We start from the raw sequence: 18,620 nt of genomic DNA, 5'->3' as shown, positions 1-18,620 counted from the left end.
TATGAATCATAATGAGTTTACAATGTATATAAGAGTATACGAGTTTACGATTTAAGGTTTTGTCGGGATATATTTTGCAATTATTTCTAATAATTTTAACGATTTAACAACAGAATATTCTGTTAATATCCAATATAAATAATTATTATAAATTCATTTATTAATTTCTATTTGTATTCAATATTTATTAACTATTTTTTACAGTCTATAGTTAGATATACTAACTCCACTGTTAAACTACAGACTTTGTCTAGATTTTCTGTTCATAAAAGGCCTATATGTTCATATAAGTTTACCTAAAGATAACATTTTTGATTGATACAATCAAGAATTGTTTTTCAAGAAAAAAACTTATGAAAAACTCTTTCAAAAAATGTTTTCGGGTTACATGAGTCAACTAGGCAAAGAACAGATGTCCATAATCCAGTTGCATTTCTGTATGTGATGAAGAAAAATGAAACAGAATGAAGGGATGTTTTATGCCCATTTTATCACAACAAATATTGGAAGATTTATTAATATATATTACAATAAACACATAAGGAAAATAAATTCTGATGGGAACAAATTAAAACAAAGAGTAAAAAAAGAGGAGAAAAAAATAAAGTAAATACAGTAATATCAAACAAACTGAAACAGAACTTAATGCCACCTACTAAGATGTCTACATGAATTATTGTCACCTTTCTCCTTATATAATAGGTTCCATTCTCTTTTCTTCCATATTATCTTCCATCCAGATAACCATGCAGGTGGAAGAGAATCTTCCCATCTCTCAAATTAAGTATAATCTTTTGTCAGCCAATCACAAAAGTTTGTAGGCTTCATGTAAATTTTAGGTCCTCTCAAGTATACTTTTTCTCCCTAAAATTTCTGTAGTATAAAGAGACAAAGACATTACCTTAACAAAAGGTTTTATTCGTGTCTGAAATGCATGACTGTTACAAATTCAAATGCAGCGAGAAACAGTGCTGCCAGTCCAAGAGACTAACTACTGTGGGGAGAACTGTTGCCACACTGTGACACTACTACATTCACCCCCACTTACTTTACATAATATTGTGGGGGCCGAGGAGGGGGAAAAATTTTAACAAATTCTCGCAATGAACGATAATATGCGATATATATCGTCATCGTCTCCCTTGCCGTTTGGATTGCCGAGCGGTAACAATCAACGACATGTGGAAGCAGTTGAGCCAGAGATAGATGCTTCGTTTACAAACAACACAACCGTTTATTAAACACAAAAGAAGCTTACAAGATTTCCGCGATCTTGGAAGTTCTGCGGCCTCTGGGTCTTCCTCTCCTTTCCAAGATAGTCCCATTTTGAAGTAGTGTCCCTTGTTCGCGAATGAACCACTTCATCACGTCTCGATGACTCCGGAACGATGCGGTCAACTTCCGTTGATGGAAAGATGTCGATCCGAGGTCGGGAGATGGAGACGAAGATGGGTGCGAGACACACACACAACAACAGATCCGTCACTTGGAACTTTCGGGAGAAGAAGCCGTCGCGTCCTCGAATTTCCGGGGTTTTATCCGTTTTCTCTCAGATTCCCCTTTCCGATTGGTCTCTCCTCGTCACCTGATGACAATTCGAAACCTTTCGGGGCGCGGGAGAGGTCAAAATCAAAGTTTAATTCAATCTCCAACCGGAAATGGTCAACGGACTTACATTCCTCTATTGTTTAAAAGTTAGCGTCGCGTTTTCATAAAATAAAAATCTATTTCTAACTACTATATTATTTTCTTTAAAACAATTATTTTAACGCGAATTTTAGTGAGGGTTCGGACCTGTCCAGAGCCTCACAATATAGTCCTTCAAATAACTGGGCTGACGGCACTGCCTTGCAGGACAAGGCAACCCAATTACTTCTGTTGGAGATGAGAAAATATCTTTTTCTTTGACTTGGGAGGGATACAAATCACTCTCGCAAGATGGAGGAGGCATTGCCTGAACATCAGAGCTAGCTTGATCAGGAATCTGGGCCGAAACATTAGGGAAGGCCATGCCATCTTTTGAAGATTCAGGCAATGTGCCTTAGGGACACTGTCGATGTCCACCCATCGGGGTACTGAACACGAGGCTACTTAGGATTAACCTCCAATAACTGGACTTCCTCTACTAGAGGGGCATATTTATTGGTGCGGTTATGTGAACGTAGTAGGACAGCTCCCAGTGATAGCAACCAAGTGGGAAGGCCAATACCCATTCCTGCCTTTCGGGGGTGTCTGAAAAATCTTTCATGAGGTGTAGAATTTGTAGCAGTGCATAGGAGAGATTGAACAGCATGTAATGCATTGCCTAGTACATCTTCCCACTGATCAATACTTTGATTAGACAAGCAGAGAGCCAAGGAAATTGTCTTCCAAATAATACCATTATAACGCTTGACAACACCATTACCCTGGGGATTATAAGGTGTGGAGAAACTAGAAGCAGCATCAAGAGGTGAGGAAGGAACGAAGTTCATGAGATAAGAATGCAGCTCCTCTATCTGAATGTATATATGATGGGGTCCAAAGATTGAAAACAGCTGATGGAGGCACTTAATATCAGTACTACTGCTGACGTTTGGGCAGGGAAATGAAAATGGAAATCTTGAATATTTATCTATTATTGTCAGAAGGTAACGGTTCCTCGAGTTGGAAGGAAGAGGACGTTAAAGTTGATGTCTAAACGTTCGAAGGGAGATGTGGCTTTAATAAGGTGGTTTGAAGGACCAAGAAATTTTGGTTTTAATTTCGCACAGGTAGGACAAGAAGCAGTTAATTTCTTTATTTCCTTCAAAGAAAATGGTAAGTTCCTACTACACACCAAATGATAAAAACGAGTTACTCCTGGGTGGCAGAGAGAGTTGTGGAGGACAGAGAGTTTCTTCAAATCAGGAAGGGCACAGCAAATTCTTAATAGAGCATCAGCAACTGTGTTCCGACTACCAGGATGGTAAATAATATCAAACTTGTAACACGACAGTTCCAATCTCCACCTTAGAATCTTATCAGTCTTAATTTTATTATTAGACTTAGAATGAAACATGAAAACTACTGAACCTTGGTCAGTAATTAATGTAAAATGATATTCACTTAAAAAATGTCTCCACTTCTTTAATGCCTCAACTATAGCATATGCTTCCTTCTCTTTGCTAGAGTGTTTTCTCTCACTACCATTCAAGGATCGCGAGAAGAAAGCCACAGGTTTACCTTCCCAAGACAATGTAGCACCAATAGCAAAATTAGAAGCATCTGTTTCAACAACAAAGGACACATTGTCAATAACAGGAGTCAAGGTAGAACAAGATGTTTCAGCTTTCAAATCTGAAAAGATCATGGCAGCCTCAGTTGACAGTGGAAACAACTTACTCTGAGCTAGATGTTGAATTTTCTCACTAAATCCCTTTATCCATGGGGCATAGGTGGCCAGCATTCCTACTGTTCAGCAAAGAGATGTAATATCTGTAGGGAGAGGTAATTCTAGCAAGGGCTTTAGATGCTCGGGATCTGGACGTATAGCTCCCCCTTCAATTAGGTAACCTAGTATACAAATAGATCTAGAAGAGAATGAACATTTTGCTTTGTCGAGTGTTAAGTTATACTTAAGAACCATGCCCATAAAAGGAGTAAGATTACGATCATGTTCTTCCTGAGTTCTTCCGCAGACAGTAGCATCGTCCAAATAAGCAAATGTGTCAACTAAGCCTTCTTTAACAATCAAATGAGAAATAGAAGTTGAAATCCAGCAACACCATATGTGAGACCAAAACTAATCATCTTAAATTACCACAATTTGTTACAAGCTTAAAATGCTGTATAATGTCTGTCTTCTTTCGGAATGGAATTTAATAGTAGGCTCGACGCAAATCTATTGTAATGAAAACTTTATAAGAGGCTATTTTCTGAATCAAGTCATCAATTCTAGGGAGAGGGAATGCATCAAACTCAGTAAACTTATTAATAGTGCAAGAGTAGTCTATAACTAACCTTTTCTTTGGACCAGGTACAATCACCACCTGAGCCCTCCATGGTGAATTGCTTTCTTCAATTATACCCTCAGCTGTCAACCTATTAATTTCTGCGTCAATGAAATCCTGATCTGGTTTAGAGAACCATCTAGATTTAGTAGCGATAGGCCTTGTGTCTTTAGATAAATGTTTGAAGAGATGGACCAGTGGCATGTTTGCGAACACTGCAGAACAGATCGACAATGATTTATGGGAGCCACCAAATTTGAAGGACACATCAGTATGCAAAATTAGGAAATCATGCCCTAAAATTACGTCAGCACATAGACCAGATAAAGCTGACAGTGAAACCTTTGGATAAGTATGGCCCTTTAAGTTAATAGAAACTATGTACTGACCCCTCACAGTTGAACTTAAAACAGTTGTAACCATAGAAACTTGAGCGGAATGTGGAATAATTCGGAGGCAATGACACAATGCAAAATTATAATCTATGAAACTTTCGGTATTGCCAGTATCCACCAGGGCCTAAGCTAAGATGTTGTTTATCTGTATATTAACCATAGCTCTAGACAAAGGGCTGTGAGCAACAGTTGCCAAGGTTACAGCAGCTGTAGTTGGCTTACTCCCTTTGCTTTTACAGACTCTAGAAAAGTGTTCCCTTTTTCCTCATTTGTTGCAATCTTCGTTTCTAGCAGGGCATCTGTTGTGAAGGTGCTTCATGTAGCCACAATAAGGACACCTACATTCAGTGGCAGCCAGCACATGTGAGGGTAAAGAATTATCTTTGGTATTATTTAAATTCTCTTCCGCCAACTCCTTTTCGTTGAAAATATGAATAGTGCTTACTTTACTAGTATTAGAGACAAAAGTTTCAGACTGAACACAGGCAAATTCTAAAGCATGGACTTGTGATAAGGCATCTACGAGTTTTAAAGTATGGCTTTCCAAAAGGTGCTGTCGTATCTGAGGTGATAACAATCCTGCAATAAAAGCATCACGTACATATTCACTTTTATACTGTTCTGCCGAGACAGAGGTAAAGTTGCAGTCCTTACTTAATGTCCTAAGATTCTGATAATATTTGTCAATGGACTCATTGGGTTGTTGATGATGATTAATTAGACAATGACAAGCGAAAATTACATTTATAAGCTTCTCATATAAGGCAGTCAAAGTCTTAATGGCATCCTGAAATCCAGAGCACTCTGATATATAAGAGTAGACTAAGGGACAAACGAAATTAACAAGAAGACTGAACTTCCTCACATCGTCCATTTCCGTTCATGATACAAAGTTCTCGAATGTTCTGTACCAATGGGACCGCTGTTGAGAGGAACCACTAATATTTGGATTGACATTAAAACGTTCATGTTTAAGTAGACTATCCATCCTAAGTAGTTACAGACACAAATAAATTCTACTATAAAGAGACAAAGATGTTACCTTAACAAAAGGTTTTCTTCGTGTCTGAAACACACGACTGTTAAAAATTCAAATGCAGCAAGAAACAATGCTGCCAGTCTAAGAGACTAACTACTGTGGGGAGAAGTGTTGCCGCAACACTGTGACACTACTATAATTTCTACATTATTTTAACATAAATCTATATCCTGTGCTGTGCTTTATTCACTGATTTTACACATATCTTGCTCATGTTGATATCAAATTTCTGCTCTACTATATTTTTGGTAATAAGCCTTTCTGAAATTTCATATAACAATTGTTTTTTAATATTCTTTATAAATATTAGGATCTTATAAATTCCACTCCTAAGAAGTCTGGTCCAAATCTTTCTCATTTCTCAAGAAATGGGAGATAGATTCCTTTTAAAGGCAACTTTCTTCTCTATCCGTCTTCCTTAAGAATCTCCTTTCTGGCAGCTCTTCCAAGTAGTAGACAGAAAAGCTGTTCCCTTTCTGAAACTGCTCCTTCTCTCCATAAACATATTTTAATAAAACATTATCATAATCTTTTAAAACTGTCCAATCTTTAACATGTTTGCTGCTAGTTGATGTCACTTTACTTTATATGGAGATCATAAAGAAAAATCACTCCAACCATCAGCAGACATATTAAACCATGATTTTTTCATGCTGTGTGTAGGTCCAATAATCTCTCTATAATTGATCCAAACACTATAAATTTTTAAGACTGAGGATCAATGAAATGAAAAATAACATAAATTAATTGAAAAGTTTCTATCAAGTAATCAGATGTCCATGATTCTTTTTCAATAAGGTCTTTTCAAAACGTTTTATTCTGGAAAAAAGGAATTTTTTTTGAATATTTAAACTTAAAAATTCATTAATTAAATATATAAAAGTCAAGAAATTACAAGAAATCTTAAATGCTAATGCTTTTTGTATACTTTATATCACTCTCAAGTCACCATAAAGGAAATAGTATAGAACGACCTTTGATTTTAATGAAGTAACCAATACACTTTTAACAGTGGTTAAGGTTGAAGAAAAACTAACACTTCCTACCTAGTTAATGGACCATCTTAAGGCATAAACAGATGTAAGAAGTATGTCCTCTATACATCAGAGGACATTCCTCTTGTTTGTTCATGCCTGGAGATGCCAAAAATGTTAGCATTTATTCAACCTTATCCACTATTAAAACTTGGTTACTTCATTAAATTAATTGCAGTGCTAGTTTAATTTTATTTGATTTTAATAGCAAATATAACAGAAATAAAATTTAAAACTTTCATCTAAGTCATAACTTCAGCAATTTTGCTTGATTTTGTTCGAGATAATTCCTCAACGAATTCATTATTATTGTTAGTTTAAATCTTTTTATAAAAGAGATAATTTAATGTAAACAAACAAACAAACAAAAAACAGGTTAAATCATAATTGAAAATAAATAAATCTTTAAATCAGCAGAGTTAGATGGCCTTATAAGAAGACAGTTAAGGAGTTTAGGCGTCAGCCTATCTCTCTGGAGACCTAGGATCAAATCTGGACAAGCAACTCCAGGAATTTTCATAGGTGGTCTGACCTAGATATTGGTTTTCATCCTTCACCATCTGGCTGCTCCATTATGGTCCTGTCTGAATCCATGATGGACATGGAAAAAGTCCTCTTAGTGCTCACAGGGTGAAAGGAATTAAAAAAAAAAGCATAACCAGCAGATTTATTTTAAATTAATATTTTCAACTATCCAATTATCTTTAATAGTTAGCTTAAGACATTACAATTAATTTTTAAAACAAAACTGCTATATAAAGGCTAATTTTTTAATGGATAATTGACAAATGACTCAAGTTATAATAATTATATTTCATATAAATTATTTCTAATTACATTATATAATATATATAATTATATATATAGTACTGAGTAATGAGTAATGGAATAATGTGAAGAAATAGACAAACTCACTGCTAAAAATTATTATTGATTGATATAATTTTAATAAACTGATATAACTTCATATAATTTTAGTAATAATTAATAATTACATTAACAGGGTATTAAAGTAATTATTAATATCAATAAATAGACATGACATACTGAAAGTTTAGTGTATTTACAGCATATAAGAAGCAAATTTTGCTTAAAAAGGCTCAAAAAAATCACTGCATCTTATATGTGAAGTTGCAATCTCCCATAGAGTTGGGCTAATGATTCGTCAGTATGCTACAAGTAATCTCTACCTAGCCCAACTCTTGAATAAAAATTGTTATTGATTATTTTTATTCAAGAGTTGGGCTAAGTAGAGATTACTTGTACCAAACATGTACGTACTGAAATCTTATATACAAAATATGTTATTTGTTATTTCATAAACAGTAATTTTGACATTTTTTTTCGGTATTTATGTTATTTAGCATTGAATTATACTACTATTCTTGATATATATACTATATTATTTTGGATTTATCTGTGATATGTATGCCATTTACCATTATATAAACAAGTAATTGTCAAGTTATAGTTTAATTATTTCAATATTTACTAATAAAAATTAAATTTCTTCTTTTAAGAATAAATGTTTACTTAAAAAGAGAGAATTTATAACTTTATCTATATTGTAAAAATATAAATTAAATTTTGTTTGCATTGACAAAATATGTAGATTAGCACAAATTTTTTTTTTATTGATTACATATTTTTGCTTTTTCTTAGATGCTTTGATGGTTATAATGCAACAGTCTTGGCCTATGGTCAGGTTAGTAGAGAATTTTATAATTAATTAATTTGTTTATTATTTATTTTTCACACCAATAATTGAACTTATTATTTATAGGAATTGTAATTACTTTCATACTAAGAAAGAATATAAACTAAATACATGATTAATGTCAATATATTTATTAATATCATTTTAATGTAATATTTACAGACAGGATCTGGTAAAACATATACCATGGGTACTGGTTTTGACATTGCACTTGGAGTGCAAGAAAGAGGAATTATTCCTAGAGCAGTGGAACATTTATTTGACGGCATTGTTAGAAGACAAAAAGAAGCTAGAGAAAAAGGAGAAATACCACCAGAATTTAAAGTGAATGCTCAATTTATGGAGGTATTGAAACTTTTATTATTATTTTTTTTTTAGTTTACAAGTTTGTTTAAACATGTTAAAATTTTATTTTTAGAAAATTTATTATTTTATTATACGATGAAAACTTATAGAAATTTATTTTTTTCTTTCATTGTTATATTTAAAAAATATATTTGTGTTTATAAATAGTCACAATAAGCATTCACAAACTTAAAGATCTCTGAATAGTAATATATACACACACAAACACATATATATATATATGTGTGTTTGTGTGTGTATATATTACTGTGAAGTTAGTAATTCTGCAAGTACTGATAATGAACAGCAAAATCAGTGATGAATATCAGAAAATCGAGATTTTTTAAGGTTTTCTGGTACACGTTAATGAATACATGATTAATGTTCATATTCTTGTAAACATGTTGGTGTGTCTTGAGAAAAAAGTTGTTATTGCATATTTTTTCTTTAATCAAAATTACAAGAATGAAAAGATTACTATTGCAGAGAGTTAGCTTAGTTATTATAACATGATATATTGTCATGATATTTGGAATTTAACACTTATGACAAACTATTTATTTGTTGCATATTTTTTTTTACAAGAACATCATTTGTATATTCCATCATTTGTTGCAAGGATACAATTTAACATAAGGAAACTTCTTAGGAAATATCACTAATGACAAGCAGTTTTTTTTTTTGCAAACATTTAACTGATTGCAGGTGTTTTACTGTTTGATTATGCCATGTTTATTTCTAACCTGATAAGAATCATCATATACTGTACAACACCAGCTAAAATACTGTGTAGGAAAGTATGTCAACAAGCAACATTTAGAACACTAGTTTGTACAGATTTACCTGCTTGAATAGAAGAAAAATGTGTGTCTGAAGCTTTGAATGTTTTCTTAGCCTACGGATGGCAACCATCTCTCTTCTTTTTTGGAAACATTCTATGAATTTGCACATAATTGCATATAGTTTTTGCAATAATGATCTTTTCATACTTTTAATTCCAATAATAAAAACAAAATATGCAACAATGACTTTTTCTTGAGATGCAATGCATATGAGAATATCAACATTCATCATATATCTACTAGTGAATGCCAGAAATCCTTAGAAAATCCTGATTTCTCACATTCACAGCATTATTAGCTTTCACAGCAGTATGTATATAAAATTTGCATGCATATATATATATAAAACAAATACACAAAATTTTTTTGTGTATTTGTTTTGTGTATTTGTGTAAATTAGAATATGACTAATATTAAAATTTCAGCACTTTTTATTTAATATTAGTCATATTCTAATTTAAAATTAAATTAAAAAATAGGTAATGTTTGATAAAATATGCAATGTGATATTTAGAAAAAAAGTAAAAAGTTTCAATGTTTTACAACTAGATAACATTTATCAAAATTTATACTGTATCTAGATTCAAAAATAAATGCAACTTAAAAAAATATTGAATTGAATAAAATTTTTATATCAATTAATAAATTTCTTTAGCTTGTTGGCTATTTTTTTAACAAAATATTTAAACTTAAACATTTAAAGCTATTAAGGAGCTGTCCATAAATTACGTCTGCATTTTTCTTCAAATTTTTATTCTCCCTTCCCCTTTTGTCCAAATTTCCATAACCCTCATTCCCTCTTCGGACATCCAACAAAACTTGACTTCCCTTAAAACCTTTATCACTTTATGAATGATAGATAACATAATTAGTAACGAAACATACAAAAAATTTTGAAAAAAATATAATAAAATGAATAAACTGTATAAAATTTAATGAAATAAATGGATATCCACTGAAGCTCAACCTCTCCCCTCCCCTGTCAAACTTTGTCCAATTTGTTGTAACCCTCTCCCTCTCTTTCATGGTGGTTGTCATTAATGGACAGCACCTAAGATGTTTAAGGTTGGTGATGTTTAAGTGATATTTAAGGTTAACAGGCAAATTTTCAATACCTTTTAATATTTAATATTTATCTTCATATCTCTAAAAGTTTATTGTTTAAAATTTAAATTTTTGGAGTGACGTATGCTTCGGGATTTATATTTGAATCAAATAATATTTGAAACTGTTAACCTAAACTGATTAATTATATAAACAGATTAAATGATTTCCATTATCTTGGGTTCAGTTTTAATATATGCCACAGTATGCAGGAATGCACGTAATTTTAAAGAACAAATTTATTCTGAACTTGTCGTTCTAAAATTTCAAAATGAGAGCAAATGTAAAAAGCAAACTGTAATTTCCTTAAAATGAAAAAGTACTTGTTACTTGAAGTAAAGCATTGTTTTTATTCTATTCTAAATGCTAAACTATTGAAGATCCTAATCTTTATATCTTTATAAGCCTAAGGTTGAATAGCTATTTAAAAATTACATTTATGAAATGATGATGTCCAAGTTCTGATATAAAACGTTTGGATTTCAATTATTAATATAGATTTTTTAAATTATATTAAAACAGAAAATTTTATTATTATTTCAGTTTAGAAACTATTACAAATAAAATTAGAATAGTACAATCTTAAATTGTAATCAAATTAATAATATAAGCTAATATAATGGATAAGTTTTTTAAATTTTGAATATATGTATATATCTTATTTATTTGTATGTCCTGATTATTTTAGCTTTATAATGAAGAAATATTTGATTTATTGGATCCAGCACGAGAATTAGATGAAAGGGTAATTAATAAAAATATTTTAAAACTTTATAACAATAATTTATTGTAATATATATAATTATAAATGTTAATATTTTTAAGCATTTGTAAAGAATTAATTTACTGTGTAAATCAAAATGACTGTGTATATTTAGACAATTATATTACATAATTTGTTCGTGAAGGGAAATGAATAACTAAACAAATATATGTCCTTGAAAATAAATGAGTCATTTGTTTTATTATGCATCTATAAATCTTTAAGTGTTTTTTACCTTTAATTAGCTATGTGCAAATTGTTAAATAACAAATTACATGACGTATTCAATGTTTAAAGAAGTAAATTTTAAAAAGGAATTTTTTCTTTTTGCGGAAAGTAATTACTAACCTCAATAGCTTATGTTTCTTTGATAATAATTTAATCCTTAGACTAATCTCATTAAAATATAATGTAAATAAATCTAAACATGAATCTAAATGGTTTAAAATATTAGCTATTTTTTTATAAGTAAATTAATATAACTGATTTATAAATTGTATAAATAAATAAAATTAATTTTATATTCTACAGAAATAAATTAATTAAAAAAGTTCTATAATAATATAAATTCAATAAATAAAATTTAATCCAAAAATATTCTTACTTAACAATATTTATTACATATTATCTGAGAAATTATTTCATTAATTTATTTCAATTAGATACATTTTAGTTAAATATCTGGTTGATTTTACTTAACATAAAGTTTTATAGGATAAACATTTAAATATTAAAATAATTAAAATACAGTATAATATTTTTTTAGCACACATATTTAACATTTACCATATTTCCTTGATTAAACTCCTGGTTGTTTATTTTTAAAATGTATGAGGGCGATTTTTTTTCTAGCTCCGATGGTCCATAAAACAAAGACAAGTGTAAATAACAAAATGAATTTATTACTAAAAGTTAGGTACAAACAGTTACTTTTCGACATAATCACCATGAAGACTGAGGCATTTCTCATATCTGTGGATGAGTTTTTTATCTCTTGTCATATTGATAGAATGTTGCCGCCAGTTAATTGAGATGGCCTTAACAACGTTGTTTTGAAGATTGTCATTAGTTTATTAGTCTCAAACCTCTGCCCTGCTAGCCATGTTTTCAGTTCAGGAAAGAGGTGGAAGTCGTCACACATTAAAAAGTTTTAACCTGGGTAGAAATCTAAAAGGTGGAAGTCTCTGCCACCCAGCATATAGTCTTGATTTAGCACAAAGCAACTTCCACCTCTTTCCTGAACAGGAAAAGTGGCTATGAGGGCAGAGGTTCGAGACTAATGACGATCTTCAAAAAACGTTAGGGCCCATCTCAACTCATTGGCGGCAACATTCTATGACAAGAGGATGAAAAAACTCGTCCACAGATATGACAAATGCCTCAATCTTCACGGTGATTATGTCAAAAAGTAACCATGTTTGTCCCTAACTTTTGGTAATAAATTCATTTTGTTATTTACACTTGTCTTCTTTTTATGGACCATCGGAGCTTGAAAAAAAAAAACAGCCTACGTACTTATTCCCTGGGATTTTTTTCAAGGCCAGAGTTTATTACCTTGCAACAGGAGATGAATGGTTAAAAATTGAAAAAATACCTTAATTATCTTAATTTACAAGTTACAATTTACATTTGAAATAATTACTGTTGTCATAGTTAATCTAATTCAGCACCTTCCAATTCAGTTGTTACATTGTTTACATTGTCTTTCTTGTCTATTTTGATTTTGTTGTTAGAATCAGGATCATGATTACTATCTTCTGGTTCAAATTCATCATCTTGGTTGGATGGCCAAGGCAGTTAAGATGTCAACCTATCACTTACAAAACAAAGCCAGGAGGATCAAAAAAGCCCAAGAATTTTTCTGGGATAGTCTGTCCCAGATATATCAGGGTTCATTCCTCACTACCTGTCCATCTCGTTGTGAGCCTAGCTGAACCTGCAATGGGTTTGGAAAAAAGGACCTCTTACTGCTCACAGGACAGAAAGACAATCTGTCACTAAACTACATTATCCTATATAGAGTAGTACTTCAACAGGTTTCCTATACTTTTCAACCTGGGTTTATTTTTAACACCTTTATTCCCCAAGGCTTATTCAAAGACTAGAGTTTAATCGAGGAAATATGGTATTTATAAATAATTATAAATTTTGACTTTAGTAACAAAATGACTTCATATACTATTTTAGGGGAAAAAAACACATATTAAAATTCATGAAGATGCTAGAGGTGGCATTTATACAGTTGGTGTAACCACAAGAACAGTTATGTCAGTTGAAGAGGTAAGATTATAATATTAATTACAGACTAAAAGTACATACAATTGTCAATTGTAATTTATATTTTATTAAATTAGGTTATTTTAATAAAGTAAATTCTTAATATACAACAATCACTATCATTTTATTATTTATTGTCGTACAATAGACACATGAACATATTTCTCATTTTATTTTAATTGGAATGTTATTTATAAGAAATTATGAAGAAGTGAATGATAGTTTAATTAAAAACATATGTCTTATCATTAAAAGATTTATAAGTATTCTTAATGCACTATATGTGATTTATTTAAAATTTATATTGTTTTCATGTTCCAGAATTTTTCTAGTAACTTTTAATTCTAATTTCTTAAAATTTATTTTCTAGACTCTTCAATGTTTAAAAGTTGGAGCTTTATCTAGAACAACTGCTAGTACTCAAATGAATGCTCAGTCATCACGTTCTCATGCTATATTTACTTTACATATTAAACAACAAAGAATTGTTAAATTAAAGGTTTCTATTTTTATTTTTTTTAATTTAAAAAGAAAAAAAATGAATTAATGTCCAAATATTTAGTTTATAGTAAATTGAAATGATATTCTTTAATTTGTTCCTATCCTTTTGTATTTTGTCCCTAGTTATTTGAATTTTTATAACCAAGTGAATACAAAAATTAAAATTAATGAGAATAAAAGTTTTATTAATACATTTATGTTATTTAATTAGTTAACATGTGATAACATAACAGTTTTTTAATTTTTTTTAAGAATGGAGGACATATGGTAATAGAAGATTTAGAAGAAGATGAAGGTGTTGATGGAGTAGATGAACCTCTAAATGAATTTGAAACACTTACAGCAAAATTTCATTTTGTTGATTTGGCGGGATCTGAACGATTAAAACGAACAGGGGCAACTGGAGAAAGAGCAAAAGAAGGCATTTCTATCAATTGTGGTTTGGTAATTACATAAAATATTTTTTTGATTTTTTTTTCAAATTTCAAATCTAATCAGAGAAAATATTTAATTTTTTAAATATTTATTATAAAGCTATTTTGAAACAAAAACATAAAACATAATTAAATGGCATGTATTTACAAGATAATGATAATTTAAATGGCTTAACCTGACATTTCTGTAACAAATCACTGATTGAAAAGTTTTCAGATTCAGTACATTTATAAATAAGAAATCTTTACTTCAAATTATTAATTCCCCCTTTTTTTTTTATGAAAGAATGTTTGTAATAAGTTCTGTTACAAATTTAACAAATAAGAATACTATAAAGACCTGTGGCAGTACACCATGTATTTTGTATATAGTTTATATTTTATTTTAATTAGCTTTATTTTTCTTTCTATGTTCCTTTCTTTCCCCCTTTTTTTTTTCTCCTTTCTTCGTTCTGTGGTTTACCCTCTATGGAGAGTCTCTCCCCGAAATTCCTTTACTTATTGGCTATCGAAAACACCCTAAAACAAGGGGAGGGGTGAGGTAAGAGAAGTAAGGGGGACGAGAGGGAGGAATGAAGTGAGAAAGAGTGGGAGAAGGTTTTTGGAGTGCACGTGAGACGAAGGGAGAGTCTGAGAGACGGACAAAGAAATATCCATGATAGACCCATGGAAATTAAGAACGAATCTTCGCATCATAACCGCTGACAGTTGTGTGACTTGAAGGAAAAAAGGGAGATCTTTCCAACTTTACATAAGACCCTCACTAAGGACATTGCAAAGAGAAACGATCTTCGAAGGCCTTACATACTAGCATTGGGTACCCCTTTTCTGAGTTCTAACTTTCCTTTACCTATCCCCTATCTTCTTACCTTAGTTAATATTAGTTTAAGTCTTATTTGTTATTAGTGTTTAAGATAGATTTAGATTTTTGCGTGATGATTTTCAATAACGGTTCTTTATGTTGTGTCCTATGATTCGGGATTTTGTTTGTGTAACCTTGTTTGCGATTCTGATTGTTTCTAACTGTCAGGACATAAAGTTAGCACTGGCATCCTAAAGAAGCCTGTAGTTAAGCTTCCAACCTTAATTAAAGTTGTCCTTTTTGTCGTACTTTGCTTCCACGTGTCTTCCTTAAAGATGAAAACTACATACTTTCACAGACCATACATATTTCCTATAGGGAATCTGTTATAAGAAACTGCTCTGCACCAAAATTTACCTAAATTTGCACTATAATGAATAAAAAAATTTGTTAAAACTTTGTTGGTATGCATATGCATAATTCTTTATAAAACTTATAAAATAAAACATGAAAACAAATTTTTATCACCAGAGCAGTTTAGCAATGTTGAACAAAATACACCTATTCACATAGAAAAATCTGTTTGAAAAATATATATATTTTTTAAATTCAATGTTTTTTATCAGAAAATCTTGAATTTAAGAAAAGTTAAAAATTATGTCATCTCAGAATCTAAAATTCTAAATATCATGAACATATTCTGATGTATGTTGAGAAGAGAAATTTGTTCCTCTAGTCCACATCATTTAAATTACTGTACTGTACATAATATAGAAGTAATAAGTAATCAAGTTTTACAGTGAATTATACAAAGTCCCATAGATGCTTGGAGAAGAAACACTTAACAATGGAGAAAACATCCCAGAAGTTATAACGGAAGAAATAGAATCAGCGCTCAAAACTATGAAAAATGGTAAAGCAGCTGGTAATGACGGAATAACAGCTGAATTGTTGAAATATGCTGGCAGAAAGACATGGAAAATCTTGGCAAATATATACACAGAATGCCTAAGGTCAAGACACATACCAGATCATTGGAACAGGGTGAATATAATACTTATTCATAAGAAAGGCAGCAAAGAAGACATTAAAAATTATAGACCCATAGATGACCAAGACAAAACCTTTCTCACTAGTTTCTAGCCGTTTATACATGAGGACGAATGTTTTCGGCCTTCTTAATAGGCCTTCTTCAGGTACACTGTGGTCTATTAGAGCGTCGGTTGGTAGAAATTTAAACAATGTCAATGTTTACATAGGTATTGTCTTACCAGATGCTCTAACAGACTACAGTGTATCTGAAGAAGGCTGAAAACGTTCGTCCTCGTATATAAACGGCTAGAAACTAGTGAGAAACGTTTTGTCTTGGTCATCTTAAAATAGTTCTAGCTCCAAATGCATAGAAGTATAGACCCATAAGTTATTTACAAAATATTTACGAAGATTATCAATAATAGATTAAAAAACACGTTAGATGTTGCACAACCATGGGAACAGGCTGGCTTTAGAAGTGGTTTCAGTACATTAGATCATATACAAACACTGAGAGAATTATTAAGCCATACCAATGAATATCGAAACCACTGGCAATGGCCTTCATTGACTTTGAAAAGGCTTTCAACTCCATATATCCCAGAGCATTAATTAAATTAATTAATAGAAGCTTTAACCAACCAAGGCATTGACAAACCATACATAGAAACTTTAGCCAACATGTACAGAGAAGCAAAAGCTAAAGTGAAAATTTATGATGACACTCCAGAATTTCCCACAACCAAAGGCATTCGACCAGGAGACTCGATATCACCCAAGCTCTTCACGGCAACCCTAGAAAATGTATTCCGTAAAATAGATTGGAGGAATAAAGGTATATCTATAGATGGAGAACACCTCAACCATCTAAGATTTGCTGATGATATCCTCCTAATAGCTAAAGATCCTTCTGAACTACAAGAAATAATCAGAAATTTAAACAAAGTTAGCAATGAAGTTGGCCTTAAAATGAACTTGGCGAAAACAAAAGTCATGTACACTGATCTGGTAGACAGTCAAGACATAACAATAAACAGCATCACACTAGAAACGGTAGCTGAATATATATACCTGGGACAAGTAATATCCAAATCTGGCTCACTACTTCCAGAAATCAACAGGAGGATCAAACTAGCATGGTCTACATTCGGATGAAATTCTGAAATCTTCAGGTCTAAAATGCCAATCCACCTTAAGAAAAGAGCATTTAATCAATGCATACTACCAGTCATGACTTATGGATGTGAAACTTGGACACTAAAGAAAGAAATAACAGTGAAACTTCAAGTTGCCCAAAGGTCAATGGAGAGATACATGCTAGGAATAATCAAGAGAGATCAAAAAAGAATAGAGTGGATTAGGCAAAGAAGCCAGGTAACTGATGTAATCCACAGAATTAAATCTCTCAAATGGTAATGGGCAGGACATCTGACAAGGACTACGGACAACAGATGGTCCACGAGAATCACAGTGTGGTATCCACGGGGAATCAAAAGACCCAAGGGATGTTCATACTTAAGATGGGATTATGACATAAGGAGACAAGCAGGCACACAACATGGAGGAGAGTGGCAAATGATAGGCAAACATGGGCACAAATGGTAGTCAATTGTGTAAGGGAGGCTACACCATAACTTGAAATGGTAGAATAAGCTGAAGCTGATGATGATGATGACATAATATAGATTTCTTTTATTCAAAATTTGATAGATGATTTGCATTTAAAAAAGTGTAATGTTTTGGTTACGATTTACTTTAGCATTGATTCAATTTAAAAGTCATTTTTTCCAGTATTTTAGCACTTCTTTAAATTTTCAATTATAACTGTTTAAGACTTAATCACACATGAGCATTCTGAATTTTGTCTCTCATTTAGGATCTTGGATCACTAGAAAATATAATTTTTCAATCTTTTTTTAAAATTTTGAAATTTTTCCATCAAACACACTTTGAAAACTCTGAAAGACTATTTATTCCTTAAAGTTATAATTGATTGCAAAGTTTATTGATTGAAAGTTTATTCCTTAAAGTTATAATTGATTGCAGATTTTTACTGTATTCATAATAGCATAATTAAGATAATTTTACATAAATTATCTCCATTAAAAATAGAAAAACAATTCAATAAAGTCTAAATACCATTGGTGGCTAACTAGACATGCTTTGAAAACTGCATTTAGTATAACTATTGGGTTTTGAGATGTTTATAAATGTGGTAACACAATGTAACATTTTGATGTTAATGGAAAATACTAAGACAAATTTGTTTCGTTATTTGTGTGCAATTTTAATACACTAATATGCAAAGTTATTTTCAAAGAATATAAACAAAAAATTGAACATTATCAATGCTATGACTTAAGC

General features: G+C 31.3%; 1 protein-coding gene across 1 annotated transcript in view; it reads left to right on the top strand.

Annotated features, from left to right (window-relative positions):
* The window catches only part of LOC111623461 (kinesin-like protein KIF21B), a 76,205-nt gene that overhangs the window by 1,835 nt on the left and 55,750 nt on the right, over window positions 1–18,620 (top strand). The window contains exons 2-8 of the mRNA XM_023366045.1: window positions 8,102–8,144; window positions 8,319–8,501; window positions 11,136–11,192; window positions 13,398–13,490; window positions 13,858–13,986; window positions 14,241–14,439; window positions 16,903–17,091. Coding sequence (XP_023221813.1) covers window positions 8,102–8,144; window positions 8,319–8,501; window positions 11,136–11,192; window positions 13,398–13,490; window positions 13,858–13,986; window positions 14,241–14,439; window positions 16,903–17,091 — 893 coding nt within the window. The remainder of the gene's footprint in view (window positions 1–8,101; window positions 8,145–8,318; window positions 8,502–11,135; window positions 11,193–13,397; window positions 13,491–13,857; window positions 13,987–14,240; window positions 14,440–16,902; window positions 17,092–18,620) is intronic.

The sequence above is a fragment of the Centruroides sculpturatus genome, unplaced genomic scaffold, assembly GCF_000671375.1.
Source record: "Centruroides sculpturatus isolate CEXI.00-Female unplaced genomic scaffold, Cexi_2.0 scaffold315, whole genome shotgun sequence".
Lineage (NCBI taxonomy): Eukaryota > Metazoa > Arthropoda > Arachnida > Scorpiones > Buthidae > Centruroides > Centruroides sculpturatus.
Note: the sequence above shows the minus strand (reverse complement) of the source record. Positions and strands in the feature narration are given on the sequence as shown.